General features: G+C 48.8%; 1 protein-coding gene across 7 annotated transcripts in view; it reads left to right on the forward strand.

Annotated features, from left to right (window-relative positions):
• The window catches only part of LOC119443176 (ras-associated and pleckstrin homology domains-containing protein 1), a 170,840-nt gene that overhangs the window by 64,904 nt on the left and 90,488 nt on the right, over positions 1 to 15,448 (forward strand). For all 7 annotated transcript variants that reach the window (XM_049662615.1, XM_049662617.1, XM_037708339.2 and 4 more), the window contains exon 3: positions 9,223 to 9,412. In XM_049662615.1, the coding sequence (XP_049518572.1) occupies positions 9,223 to 9,412 (190 nt within the window). The remainder of the gene's footprint in view (positions 1 to 9,222; positions 9,413 to 15,448) is intronic.

Consider the following 15,448-nt stretch of genomic DNA (forward strand, 5'->3'; position numbering starts at 1 on the left):
ACGCACCATGGGTTGCATTATCTCGTCTATGGAACTGCGGCTGTTACCTTGTCTTCTCTGAAGTGAAGAAAACAGTGCCGTGTCGCTTACGCTTGGCCGTTGCAATCACCAACGCATTTTTTTTATTGGAATGGCCGCCGAGTGCATGGCTGCGGTGTCGCGGAGACTATGGAACGAACACTTCCTACGCTACAGCCCGTCCTTTGAAAATGAGACCTGTTCACATCTCTAAACCAGCTCCAGCTAGATGGAACAGCTTTCACGTTGAACAAGGGTCTTGGGACCATGGCCGCATATATCGCAGCTACAAAAGGCCACGAACGCGCGGCTGCAATTTCTCTATAGGCTACTCGACTTAGTGTGACATAAAGCAGGGAACTGTCACTGCGTTAGCGATATCAGCAGTAGACTTTCCCACTTCTTACCTTTTCGTCGCCCTCCCTCAGTGTAGGGTAGCCAACCTGGTTAACCTCCCTGTCTTTCATTTGTCTTTTTCGTCTCTCTCTCACACACACACTCTGAAGGCAAATAACCAGGAAACTAACCAGCAAATATTGCGGTGATAGTGGACAGCGGCGCAGAAAAAAAAAGAAGGTGTTAAATGTAAATTCAGAGATGCAGAAATGGCGCACTGGATACGATCGATGGACAGCCATGGAACATGATCGAACTTCGCCCCCAAATAAAATCTAAAAAACGTTGACATCAGATGGGAGAAGTGCACAAACGGCTGTAGGCGTATACTGTTTCAAGCCACATCAGGGTGACCGAGGACGCGTATATATGTGCAGGAAGAAATACTCAAACGACTCGTGTGGAAAGCGACTGGTGTAGAATGCCAAGAGTGTCCAATGAGCGGAAAACGTGCAGTTGGTTGTCTTCTGCAGCCCGGGGCGTTTGAGCGCAGTAGGTGAAACGTGGAGGGAGAGAGATCATGCGACAGGAAACGCAACTTCCGGTCGTGAGGATAATTGTGCGTAAAACGTATAAACCCCAGCAAAGGTTGACAGAGCGTTGCGGCATCAAAGGGAATGCTTATTGTAGTACAGGGATTTCGAATAGTGGTAACGTATTGACGTTGACGCATTTATCACGTCTATATCATAGAGAAAGAAATTCAACAAGAGGGGACACTCGGTAAAAACTGGCAACAGGAAACACGTCACCATACGTCACGCTATACTTTTGACACCGAACGTTAGCTGCCGCGAGCATCGAAAAAAAAGGAAGTGAACTTAAGTTGACAGGCATTGATTTATTTTTTTAATTCTTTGCCGCGAAAACTACAACGTTTTGCGTATAAATGAACTTAAGCTTTGCGACTTATTTTCCTTGCCTTACCTAGCCACAGGTCAATGACGCGCCAGATACATGCGTCATCCGCCAGACACTCCCCCGAAGCCAGCGAGGATGGCTGCGCGCGCGTTTGAGCGCTCGCGCGCGGCGACCCGTCTGTCTCCTTCTTCTTTTTTTTTTTCTTTTTTTTTTTTAATGTAACCTGGTTTATTGGGCTCTCGGCGTATTCTTGCGCTCCTTCTGCACTGGGACAAGACACCACTGCACTATTGGACTACGGCAAGGTGAGAAATCTTGTTTCACAGTTTACGACGCAATTAGGCTTACGGCACGGGACCGAGACTTAAGACGCAGTTAGCGAAAAACAGCTCGGCCGTCCTGGCGCAGTTAATTTGAGTTAATGAATCGTGCTGAGACATGTTTCCGACGCTTCCTATGGGACTATTGTAATTATTTCGGTTTTTGAGCCACACTGGCCGCACAGGGCGCCGTGTCGCAGTTAGCGAGAACTCAGCCGTGGTGTGTAGTCTAGTGCATCTTGCTAGGAGAAGTTTGTGCCGCTTTCTCTGACGCCAGACATTACTGAAAAGTAATTTCGTTACTTTCTGGGGTACTTTTGAGGCACGCTGACCGCACAGCGCGCCGTGACGCAGTTAGCGATAAGCAGCTCGGCCGTGGTGATAAAGTTAGTTTGGCGTGTAATGAATCTTAGAGGGACAAGTCTATGACGTTTTTTTGTGGCTCCGCAACAACATATACCTTCTTTCGGTACTCACGCCTGTTGAAAACGCGATGGGAGATTGCCAAGAGTGATAACATGGGGTGTGCTGCTGGCGCCGGCAGAACGCGCGAACGACGAATATATCAGAAACTTGTAATTCGAAAATTACGTCTTCTAAAGGACTGAAAAAAGGCATTGCACCCACGCATTTGTCTTGAGTGCCTGTTGCGTCCGTCTCTATGTATGTAGCGTACCGTCGCGTCGTCCGAGGCCAAGTTTTGGAAACGCGAAGTCGCTCGTGTATTTGTGTTGCCAAAGTGCATGAAATAATGCCCGGAAATGGGGGAACGCTTGGAAATCAGATGTTTTCATATATGTTTGGGATGAGTCGAGTATTTTCTACGCCATGTATGTAAAAGCGAATTGCTTTTGTTTGTAATGCCGCGCATTCACCGCTTTCGCACGTTTCGCCTCTACACGCAGTATTCCTATGTCTAAATACCAAAGTGACTCATGCGTGTAACCTGCTGTTACGTGCTTGCAAATGTAACATGCTTGTAATTTACTTTTTTTTCAGCTGGTGCCGTCCAGTGGAGCTTCATACAGGAACTGCTGCCTTACCTGCTGGTGTCACAACGTTGGATGAACGCACAAAAAGCGTGGAACGAGCTTTTATATAGAGCAAAATAAATATTTCCTCATTACACAAAAGGTCTTGCGTCTACTTTGTGGAATGGCGCGTGGCACAGATTCGATGGGACTTTACGAGATCGTTCGCAATCATTTTTACTAAATAATAAACCGATTCTGCACGAAGAGCAAAAAAAAAAAGGGGGGGGGGGCGCAGCCGGCGTGCCAGCTTGCGTTCAAAATACGCGCGCCCAAAACCGAAACCGGAAGTGATGTAAGTGATTGACACCGACCGCTTGGCACGCTGCAGTCAATTCGGCCGCTGGGCCCTATGGGAGTGTCCCCTCTTGTTGAATTCCTTTCTCTATGTCTATATCGTGAAAGTCGCACCTGATTCGAGATATTTATCATCGAATTTCAACGGCAAATCCAGACAATATCGAAACCGAGCGCCGCAGCCTCATCAAAAGCCGGCCCTGCCCGCTATCATATCAGGCCGAAATGACGCCAGGAAATTTGAAACCGAACGTCTCGGCCAGTCGCGGCAGCTACTGATACGGCACGCTTTGCTTGACAACCGTGTGCAGCTAAGTGTCGGGTCAGGATTTGCTACGGCATGCTCTGAAACTTCGCCCCGCACTTCTTTACGGGGGCGTTGCCGTCTGACGCGCAGTGGGACGCGCTCAGTTTCAATATTGCTTTGATTGAGCTTTGGAATTTGATGAATACATCGAATTCGGTGCAATTTTCAAGATGTTGAAGATAGGTGTGCATGAAAATGTCACTGCGTACAAATTAGACGATTGCCTCCAAGGCACTAATAAAAAAGGTAATTAATGAATTCTTGTTTGTCTTCTGAAGCTCACGTCATTAGCGGCAAATTATGTCCGTCCTCGCCTAGGAACTTGTCTGCAAAATGTTCGCTGCGATCATTACAGTTTACAGCGAAGCTGTCTATGGCTAGGGTTATATGCATCTTTCGCGTCCGTCAACAGATCTGCGTGTGCGAAAACTCAACTCTCGAATTTGTTCCAGATCCCTTCATTCTTTGCAAAAGCTTATACGTCTCATCACTTGGATATGCATTTTCAGCAGTTTAGTTATCAATAGGCACCATTTCACATATAATCAATAGACTGTCAGGTAGATAATAAGGGTTTCTCAAAGATCGCTGTGCGACCCGCGTCGGCCATGTGTATGCTCACACCGCCCTCTCTTTGTCGTCGTTCCAAGCGCTTGCGTGCCTAGTTTCCTTCCGCTCTCCCGGCTTGGCAGTCCCGTCGTGCGGGTCTACTTTCCGCCGGGTGGCGGCCCCGTCGCGCGTGTATAGTTTCCTCCGGCTCCCTGAGGTGGCGGTAGTCTTCCACGCGAATTTGGGGTCACTGTGGGGCCGCAATAAGTATGATGTGGTGCGTGCAATCTGGAAAGGAGTAATGGTGCCAGCGCTAACGTTCTCAAATGCCATTCTATGCTTAAAATCGGATATTTTGTCGGGGTTGGAAGTTAACTAAAGATCAGTAGGGCAGTTGGCTCTGGGAGCCCACGGTAAAACCACAAATGAGGCAGTGCAGGGTGACATGGGTTGGGCCTCTTTTGAAGCCAGAAAAGCACAGAGCAAAATTAGTTATGAAGAAAGACTCAAGAACATGGATGAAAATAAATGGGCGGCTAAAGTGCACAAGTATCTGTATCTGAAAAGCGTTGACACAGAATGCAGGAAGAGGTCAAGAAAGTTGGCAACCAAGTCCAGGATAATTCAAAATGTAAATAACAACCAGGAGTCATCAGAAAGAAAGTGAGAGAAATAGAGACAATGAATTGGATGCAAAGAATGGGAACAAAAAGGACCATGGATATTTACAAGAATGAGAAGAAAGAAATTAGAAGGGAAAATCGGTACAACATTAAGGGCAGTGCCTTGCTTTTTGAGGCTCGAGCCTCAGGACCGAACATACCAGAGCAAATATTCGGGGATGAGGCATGTGTATGCTGCAGCAAAGATCCGGAGACCGCTCAACACATCCTAGTGAAATATGAAGGGATTCACCCAGCGAGAACGCACACCTTCCAAAAACGATTTGGTTTTGAAGTGGACGGAAGCATCAACTGGTCAACAGTCGAGATAAGCAAGCGGCATTTAGATGGAAGCAAAGCAAGGAAGAGACGGTACGACCGGATCTGTTACAAGCATAGGTAGCGGTACAAGGTAAATAGAGAAGTATTGAAGGAAAAGAAAAAAAAAAAGATGAAGGAGGTGTATACAAAAATGGTAGAATGAAAAACGTGTATAGCATACCTAATTAAAACAAGCAGGCTAAGTGACTGTCACCGTCCCATTTCAAAGGGGATGTCATTAAACCATCATCATCATTGTATGCCGCCGATCAAAATAAAAGTGCGTGTGCATGTGTCTTTCTTCGGAATGACCGCCGTCGCCGCTCAAGAGAAATAAAATTTGCTCATACATTTTGATCTGGGTCACCTCGATGTCGTCCGTTAAACTGCGTCGCTGGTAATCCACCTTCACAGCAGTGGAATGGTGCGTGGTTTTTCAGATATTTATTTATTTAAAAAATATGGTACATAACGTATATATACTCTGTTTTGGTAGTTCCGTGCAGCACTGAGGAAGGTGCGAGCCTCTTCGACCAATAAGGAGCGCGAACACATTTTAAATGAGTCCTTCCGCGCCCTGTCGTCTGCTGGCGGCGAGCGCTGCAGCGCGCTAGCATCTCCGAAGAATGTTCCCCTTACCAATCTCTCTCGACGTGGTGCAACGCTACGTTAGTCATATTTGGCGACTCATGGCGTCCAAGTGAAATTATTAGCCTTTATTAATATTTTATAAGTTACGGACGCAGTGTTCTCGCAGTGTGCATACCTGCCACACTTGTGCTCCGGCGGCTCAAGCTCATTGCGACGCGATGAATGACCTTGCGAGACATGGCGTAGCAGAGGTTTCGCTCTAAAAGGAAGCAAAATCACCTAAAAGATTAACATGCAGAGAGGCCTTCAAGTAAACATGTTCCGACTAGACCACTTGTTAAGGCGGTTAAGACAAGCAACGGGTTCCGAACCATCTCGCTTCGCAGGAATCTGCGCTCGATGGTCACGTAGCCTTGGCTCTGCTGCACGGAGCTGCTGAAACAGAGTATAGGGTGCCTCGATGACCTCCTTGCCCGCTGCTCCGAACAAGGTGGGAAGGAGAAGTTGGAGTGGCGCCCTCTCGTCAGTGACGTCACGGCCAGGACCCGCTCGCTCCGGCTCGTTCGGCTGCCGTGCGGTGGTGGTGGAAAACTTTTATTGAGAAGGCCCGAAGTAATGAAAATTAAAAAGCAGCGTTGTGGGCGGCCTTCAGGCTGCCGGTTGTGGCGTCCAGGCCGTGCCTAGTCGCGACGTCCTCTGCCCAGGTCACCAGCCGGAGTTGGAGATCCGGCTCGGTGCTGGACAAAGCAGCCTCCCACTGCTGCGGACTGGTTAGGTGCCAAGAGGCAGGGGGCAAGTGTGCCGGGCAGGAGAATAAGATGTGATCGTAATCGGCGCGGGAGCTGTCACATAAGCGGCAGGCCGGCGAGTACGTCCCGGGGTGGAAGAGGGCAAGACGTGCAGGAGTAAGAAAGGTGTGGGCCTGAAGGTGGCGCCACAAGTGTTGGTGGTTCTGGGAAAGGGATTTGTGCGGTGGGGGGAAGGTGAGACGAGATAGGCGGTAGTGCAAGGTGATATCGTGGTACGTGAGGAGCGCATCGCGCGTATCCATTCCCGGCGGGGGCGGGCTTGCTCGGTCAGTCGAATCGCGAGCGATGGAATTGGCCGCCTCGTTGCCAGGATGGGCCGCGTGAGCGGGCACCCAGATGATTTGGATTGGGCGAGAGGGAACAGTGTCGGAACGCAAGATACCGGAGGCCGGGGATGCCACCCGTCCAACCGCGTAGTTGTAGACTGCAGGCTTGGAATCACTGAAAATGTATTCCGCGGAGGTTTGCGTGATGGCAAGGGCAATAGCTGCCTCTTCGGCCTCGACCGAGGTCGAAGTGTATACTGAGGCAGTAAGAGTGGGTCGAAAAGAGTTGTCAGTGACTGCAAGGGCATGGGCTGGGTAGTGGCGGTACGGGGCGGCATCCACGTAAGCCACGGCGGGTTGCCGTTCGTACTGACGCCAGAGCGCGGAGGCTCGCGCTGCTCGTGCGCGCTCGGTGCATGGGGCGCGCCAGCCGTACTTTCTGAAGGATGTTTTGGCTGCTGTCCGCTGTCACCCCTAAAGTGCAGTGTCTTTTTCGAAAGTGCGTGAATCGGGAAAATGTCTTGCTTGAATATCGAAGCTGTATAGAGTTTCCAGGTTTTACGCCGTGTCTGTCAAAAAATTTTGCGTAAAAATAATGTCTAGAAATTCAGCATAGAAAACTTTATTTGTACGATGCTTCGCTCCAAACTTAACATTTCTTTAGTACTTAGTTATGGCGGATATTTCGTTTTACACGGAACAGTAAAATTCGCATTTGGTCGCAACTTTATATATAAATCAGTATGTTAGAATACGATAATACCGACGACGCTTTCATCAAGCTTCTTATTCCTTTGGTTGGTTCTTCTACTCAAATCTGGGCGATGTAGTAAAAGGAAGAGATAGGCGCCCACATTTTGCGCAAACAAAATTGGCTGCTACTTTCATTGTTCTCCGAAACAGCCGCCCCGAAAATGCATTCCACATGGATTTTAGCCAGACTGCCCTTCATGTATGTTTAGCAATCACCTAAAAGAAAAGGGTCGTGGTTAAGATTAAGAGCCATGCCTTTACACGCGATGTAATGTTTCATAGTGTCCTGAAGCGGTCTTTATCGACAATATGGCAGACGCCTCCAGCAATGAAAGCAACCGACTATCGTTATGGCGTTATAGCGAAGTACACATTGTTCGCGAAAGCCATCCGTTCACTACAACTTCCACTGGAAACCATGAAGCAGTGCTTTACAGCACCAATTGGAAATGCCTATAATATACTGGAGGCACTGGAAAGCAGCTTCGACTGCCTGGAAGAGGAAAATCCAACTACCGTTTGCATGACGATGTGTCGAACCGCAATGGTGTTTAACTATACCAACTGAGAACTATTCGGATGCAGCGTCAGTCCATGAAAGAATCCCTCGTATACCCGCCTCAAAGAAGACACTATATGCAAGCCTCATATGAACTCAGTTGATTTTTGACCTCCTTTGGTGAATGCAAATATTTTCAATGTGTCGTATGTCACTACAGAATGAAGGTTCGGCTTCTTGCTGGCTGCAGCCATATGGTCTAAAAGGCATATTTCGCCCAAAAAGTTGCGCAGAGCCGCTGTGTCTGTTTCGCCAAGCAGATCGGTCACAACGGTTCCCCAAGCAACAAGCACCAATAAATTGTTGAGCCGATCGAGTAGAGCGTGTAGCACTGAAAAGAGAATGAATATTGGTCCATGCCTTTTTGTGCGCGGCAAATAGCTTAAACAGCTCGCCACTATTAAACCACTATATTAAAAAAATAGTGGTTTAGTGGCCTCAATGAGCTTTACTTAAAAATACCACCGCTTAAATTTAACCGATTCAGAATAGATTAATTTTGAGAAGCAGTTCAAAAATAAAACGGCACTGGCAGAATCTATACTACAGTGTTGTTTAGTCCTCGTGCTACTGCCGAACGTTTGTGTGAATAGATGCGAAAATTCGATATTTTGCCATGAACAACTCGTCGTGAACAAACAAGCTTTTGCGGATTAAAGTCAAGGTTGTATAAATCATATATAGCCAACGTTTGTTACATGCTTGTTGCAACACGGCAAGTATGGTCGCTTAAATGGATCGTTCTATCCCATGTTTTCGCGTTTATGCTTTTATTATCCACGCGAGCTACCGCTGCAGTGTATAACTGCGAATGAAAAACGCAAACCGCTCTGTACTGAGCTCCGTTGGCCGGCACTGCAACGTTGTCTTTGAGAAATATATTGTTGTGTAAGAAATAAGCTCTTTCAATAAATTTTGACGAATGACGCCATCGTAAAATATATTTGAGAGAACTGTGATAAGCGTACTAGCATAGTTCGGAACGAGAGCGAACAAATGAAAACACTGCAGAAGATGTCCGGACGTAGCCCGAACTGTAGCAGACGACAGGCGCAAATCCTTGCCATGACGCAATGCGAGCGACGCTCGTAGCGCCCCTGTTGGTCGTTCTCGGGGCTAATACGGCGTCCGCCACGCCCACTCCGAGGGACGCGTTACCGGCGCGCGCGTGTGTATGAGCGGGTTGTAAGCGGCACGGCGCCTTTATGCGGACTAAAATATTGTATAGAGGCATTAATGTTTCTTAATTAGTCGATTATGCATTTCAATTTCTTGTGCAAGTAATGTCGGCTTCTTCGAGTAGACCAGCTCATGAACTAGAATTGTGCTATCTGCCACAGGCAACCTTGAAATTTTTTTGAAAGTGTTCGCTGAAACACCCTGTATTGACGATCTACGTATGTTGATTTCGGTCTGCCGCTGTGTGAAGCCAAGTATGTGGTTGTTGTCGCCTTCAACATATATGGCTCGTATGTCTCGCAGGTCCGAATGCAGCACCGTGGCTTCTTCGTCGGGCCGTACGCGAAGCAGCTCGGAGGACGGCGCGTACAGCTCGACCAGTGAGGCCGAGCTCGACTCGGACCACGAGCTTGACCTGGACGCCGAGGTGGACCCGCAGAAGCTGCTCGGGGCCTGGCTTGGTGAACTGGATGCCATCAACCTGCAGCAATTGGTCAGTGCCGCCCAGCACGTCGGCGTGCATGCCCTCGGCCACTCTCGATGAGCCAGTCTCGATTTTAACGCTTTCCTTTGTCTTTTTTTTTCGCTTTATTTACCAGGCTACTTCAGTGGGCAAAAATAGTTGCAGTGTATGTTGCTGTTGATACGTTACTGCATAGGGCTATATATAGTATCATCATCAGCAGCAGCAGCCTATTTTATGTCCACTGCAAGACATATGTTACAGTATCGAGGAAGGAGAAGCTAAGGGGAGGCCCTGACGTCACTCTTTGTGAAGCTCCGTGTCGCCGGAAGTTGGCGTTACTCCTTCACCTTGTCGGGGCAGATTCTCCTCTCTTAGCATTTCTCGCCTTCGGTGCCCAGCCACGCCGGGATCACGGTGTAAGATATATACTCTTTAGGTGAGGACACTCGCCAGACGCGATTGACCAAATAAAGTAGCAAAGGCGCGTGCCTATCGGCCCGGTGACGGCAGCGGATACCTATCGGCGGTACGACGCAACTTCAACACAGAAAACTTTTTATTGGTTTAATCTCCCGTTGGTATAGAAACCGGCGCTTCGCGGGAAATCCGAAATGATTGAGTGACGCGCGAAAGTAGGTCACCGGAGAGAGGGGAGAAGTTGGGGTAGAGGGCATGGTTGCGTTGCTTGTCCGCGCAAGCTCTCGCCTGCGTTCTAGTTGCGTTGCGTCGTTCCGCCGATAGGTATCCGATGCCGTCACCGGCCCCACAGACGCGCGCCGTTGCTACTTTATCTGGTCGATCGCGTCTAGCAAGCAAGCCGAGAAGTGTGCCCACCTAAAGAGTATATATATTCTACACCGTGGCCGGGATGCGCGGACGTCCGCGCGCCCTTAGCGATCCGACCAACGGATCCAATCACGGTGTTATACCATCGTGATACCGTTGCCTAAGCCATTTCGTCCGAGTATTGAAAGGAGTAAACTCCGTTAGACTGTGAGGCCGGGCCCCCGCTTCTTCTAGAGATATTGCCACTGCAGTGCAAGAACGCAAAGGTGATGATCGGCAGCACACTTTACGCACATGGCTAGCCTATCTGCAGCATATGGGAGCAAACACGTATGCTTGTCGTGGCTTTATAGGAATCGTTTTACAAGTTTTTGGAAGCAACCGATAGTCGGTTGCTTCCGTTGCGCGGAGACGTGACGAGCCACAGCGCGCCGACGTAGAGGCCAGCAGAGGAAAACGTCGTTACGCTTTTAAATACACTGACTGCGGCCTGAGGCATATTATTGCGATAGCAATTATAAGCGCATTTCTACCGTCGTCGTCGCCGTGATGTTCCGTATTAAGTCCAAGGGAGGTAACATCGTCGCCGCGCGTCGTATGCTGTATGTGCGAGTGAAAGCGTGTGAGGGTGAGCCCGCAATGATGGCTCAATCTCGCATGCGCGAGGGAGGAAGCGCGCCGTCTTCCGTCGCGCGCAAGACTCCGGGATGGGTTCTACTCCGGCGGCGGCTGCATATGGCGCGTTGAAAGCATCCGCGATGGGGACAAAGTGCGCCGAGTGCTTCGTGTGCGCTGTGTTCTAGCCGCTTAGTTGGCGTTGAAGCGAGAGGCAGCACGAAGGTCAGTTGGGTCGCTGCTGCGCTTTCTCGCGCCAGCGTTTTGACAGCAAGTGTGCGCGGTTATCGAGTGAGATGTGTTCATGTTTTCTTGTGCGCACGTGACACCATGATTGTCAGTTTAGTTAGTAAACGAATGTTTACAAGTTTACACAACCGATAAAACTAGTATATTTTTACTTCGGTATAGCTGTCTACTAATTTGCTGTCGCAATCGCTGCTTCACCCTTCGGGGCGAAACTGCGACATTTTTGTTCTCACGGTAAGTAAAGCTTCACGGAAACGAAATTCTGTGGTATCCTCCGCGTGGTACCGAGCAGTAAGCGTGTATGCGTGTGGCTAGCTCGTTTACCAGACCTGCGTGCGACCATTGGCAGTTCGATGTGCGCGCAGGAGTGCCTTCTGTGTGTGTGAGTGATTTTGAAAAAGGAAGAGAAAAGTGCAGCGCCGTAACTGCCTCTCGTGAGAGGGCACCGTGCCTTCTGCTGTCGAGCCTTGTCCACTCTTGCACCGCATCCGCCAACCTTGACTCCCCTGCGCCCCTCGAGCACACAGATAAGATTACTGCAGTTCATCCCTTTTACCGGTCGCCGCTGCCGGCTTCTTTCCCATCCTTCCACGCGACTGTTTTACGTGCCACAATTACATCGTCCGCTGTCATAAGCGAGAACACTGCACAGCTGTCACTGACCTGCAAGGCGTTTATCGTACGTATTCTGAAGCACAGCTGTTTCGGTCTATGATGACAGGTTAGCATGAATCCACGGAAGGTGGCAGATGGTCCGTGGCGTGGTGTACGGCGTTGCATGCGCACTCGCATCACGCCCTTTAGTTCTTCCGAGTCCCACCTGGCCACAACAACAGAGCACAGCGGCACCAAACACGAGACAGTGCCGCACGCACGACGCCTTTGCCACGGTACCTACGGGGCAGCACACGCATGAGTACACGCCATAACACAACCGCCATTGTGCCCCGACATGGCCGCTACAGCGAAAAATACCACACCTTTTTCCTAGCGTGTGGAGTGGGTAGGACCGCTCAGTGCTTTCCTTCTTCCATGCGTTACAGTAATGCTACTTCTATATTATACAGTAACTCTATATATTGACCCTTTTCGCGGAGCAGTTTGTTTTAGAGAAACGAGATGGCGCTCACGGCGGCACGCCATACCTCTCCTCAGCGACCGCGCGCGAATACGAAACCATTACTGCTTTTACCTTGCTTCTGTGCGATCAGCTGTCGGAAATGCAACTGAGTTTTCGCTAACACACTGTGCTCCAATCATGCTAGATTGAATCATGTGGATGGAAGACGTGTGCAGTAGTAAAAAAATAGGGACTGGCATGTTAAGGAATAGATTGAATCTGTGTGGCCAAGTTTGCGGACCGCTGCTGCAACTGTCCGAACGTGTTACCGGCACTTCATGATGTACGGCTTTCCTCGAGGATACAGAAATTTGTTACAGAAATTTGCTCATCCACCAGCCTTGTGTCGCTAACCTTCAAAGAAAGGCTTCAGCCCCAGAACGTCGGCAAGATTGAGTACCACTCGATAAACAATGACAAAGGGAGTAGCGCCGCTTCCTGTCATAGTGAGTTTCGCGCACGTTATCTATACACATCTGTCCCAAATGGCAGGAAAACTTACGCGAACTCTATCTCCGACGTATCAAGAATAAGTGAATGGGCGCACACTTGAATATATGCGCACTGTTTACGCACAATAAATGACGGACTACACCTCTGGCGCACGAATGGTCGAAGCTGAATGTTTCGTGACGGTCCACAAGAGTAAGCGAGTTACTAGCCGTAATATGTATTTGCTACACAAGTCATTACAATGTACAAAACAGCCACGTTTCAAGCCTTGCGGGCAGCAAGAACAAATCTATCGGAACTGAGCACACCCGCGAGTGATTAGGCAGAGGCCGCCCCGAGAGCTGAGTCCGAAACTGACAAGCGACCGCTTCAAAATGTTGCACTTGCGGAAGGCTGCACTTGCGGTGCGTGCTCACGTGTTTTTTGTGGCTTCTTGCCTCATCTGCTGAGCTGTTTGCTTTAGACGTGTTCTTACCGCATCTGCTGAGCGTGATGTACAAAGATGACCAGGTGGCACTGCGCTGTCGTTGGCTGTACCAAACTAGAGCACTGCACGGGCCCGGGCCGGCTCGAAAGCCCGGGCCTGGCCCGGCCGGGCCGTCCGAAGCGTTTGTCGGCGGGCTCGGGCCGGGCCCGGGCTTAAAGCCGCGTTAAAGCCCGGGCCCGGGCCGGGCTCGGGCTTGAAGCCACGGGCCCGGGCCAGACTCGGGCCCGCTCATTGAAGAGCCTAATTAGGCCTTTGAACACACGCGACCTTTATGCATTGCATGTTTCAATGCATTCTGTGCCAAGCTGAAGTGACACGTGCAAGATGACTGTCATCATCATCATCAGCCTATATTTATGTCCACTGCAGGATGAAGGCCTCTCCCTGCGATCTCCAATTAACCCTGTCTTGCGCTAGCTGATTCCAATTTGCGCCTGCGAATTTCCTAACTTCACCCCACCTAGTTTTCTGCCGTCCTGGACTGCGCTTCCCTTCTCTTGGTATCCATTCTGTAGCTCTTATGGTCCATCGGCTATCCATCCTACACATTACATGGCCTGCCCAGCTCCATTTTTTCCGCTTAATGTCAACTAGAATATCGGTTATTCCCGTTTGTTCTCAGATCCACACCGCTCTCTTGACTGTATATCTTATCAGATGACTATATCTTATCAAAGAAAATAGTAAAACAGATGGAGTTCTCATTTTTAACAGCGGAGGTGTTTCAGCCGGGTCTAATAGGGAGTTTTAGAATAGCGGCCCCAAACGTTTTGGGGCCCCCAAGAAATAGCGTCGACACCAATGCGCATGCGCGAGACGCTAATTGCGTTTGGGTTTTGCGTTGGGCACGCTATTTCACCGATTTAGCGGGAGCCCCAAAAGCTTTGCGTCAACAAACATGGTGGCGTCAACATGGCGTCAACAAACATGGCGGCACCCATTGAAGCGACGGCTCTCCGAGTACCAAACTCGGCTTGATTCTTGGTAACGCGTGAAGTTCGTAAGCTAGGAGAAGTGACTGCGGTTATCGCTTTCTCTCAACTAACGTGTGTAACGAAGATTGATTCATTAGATGCCGCTGATTCCGAATTCGATTGTCGATTTCATCGCTCGTAGGCCTAACGTGGATTAGCTTGGCTGGTGAAGGCACGTCAAGTTGGTTAATCAAAATTAGGCGCAACAAATCGCTTGCTGCTAATAGAATAACCTCTCAATTGTAATTAAACGCAAAACCACGAAAGTCAAAATTACTCTTCCTATCATAAAATGGTATAGTTTATTTTAATATTTATAATAGTTTTTTTCTTTGACACCGCAGTGGCGCTGCAAGCGCAAGACGCTATTCGCAAACGCAAAGCCCTATTCTAAAACTCTTCACTCTTGCATGCCCCAACGCTAACACCCGCAAAGCTCTTTGGGGCCCCAAACTTTTGGGGCTCCTATTCTAAAACTCTCTAGTGTGTCCGCTGAATCCAAAAATGTCGGCCGATCCTGGCAGCAGTGCAGAAAGGGTCCAAGCGCAATAGCACATACACCTGTGAACTAGCGAAGCTGAGCCTGGTTAAGTCTAGCTAAGAATGGTGGGGACTAATTGCATATCGATAGGAAATTGATAGCCAATCAATAGCTAGTCGATAATCGATCAATAATCAATAAATTCCCGAAAATGCTGGGGATGACTTTAGCCTAGCCCAAATACGTGGCCAATACCTTAGATAGCCAATCGACAGCCAATCAATACCTAATCGATAATTGATCAATAATCAATAAATTCGGATAAGTTGGTAGTGCTTAACGTATCCCAAATACGTGGCCAATGTCTTGCAATAGACAATCGATAGTCAATCAATAGCTAATCGATAATCAATCAATAATAAATCAACTCCGGGAAATGCTGGGGATGACTTGGTAGTGCTTAGCCTAGCCCAGAAGCCAGGACTAGCTAGGTGCCCATCATCTCTGCTGTCTCTTTAGCATTGCGCCGCCAGTGCAAGCTAGGCTAATTTTTTTTCTTTTCCGCAAAAACGAACATTGTTTCCGCATAAAGAAAAATAAATTATACAAAGAACCACTCCTGAAACCATTTCCATGTTACCGCTTTTGCGATCGCACTATTACCAGTTTTAATACTATGGCATTATTTTAGCGCTAAGGTCAGTTACTTTTGTGCTTCAATGCATAAAACAGCGTTTTCCTCAAAAGGTTAACTGGAACGTCCATGCATTTCGTCGGACACTTTGAAAGTTAGTATATCGAAACTGGTTCAGTCCTGAGAATTCTTTCGAAGTGTCGCCTTGCGAACTCAGCGGCTATAATTCGTAGATTGAAAGATGTGCCGTAAAATAATTAATTA

This window comes from Dermacentor silvarum, chromosome 2 (genome assembly GCF_013339745.2).
Source record: "Dermacentor silvarum isolate Dsil-2018 chromosome 2, BIME_Dsil_1.4, whole genome shotgun sequence".
In the NCBI taxonomy this organism is placed as follows: domain Eukaryota; kingdom Metazoa; phylum Arthropoda; class Arachnida; order Ixodida; family Ixodidae; genus Dermacentor; species Dermacentor silvarum.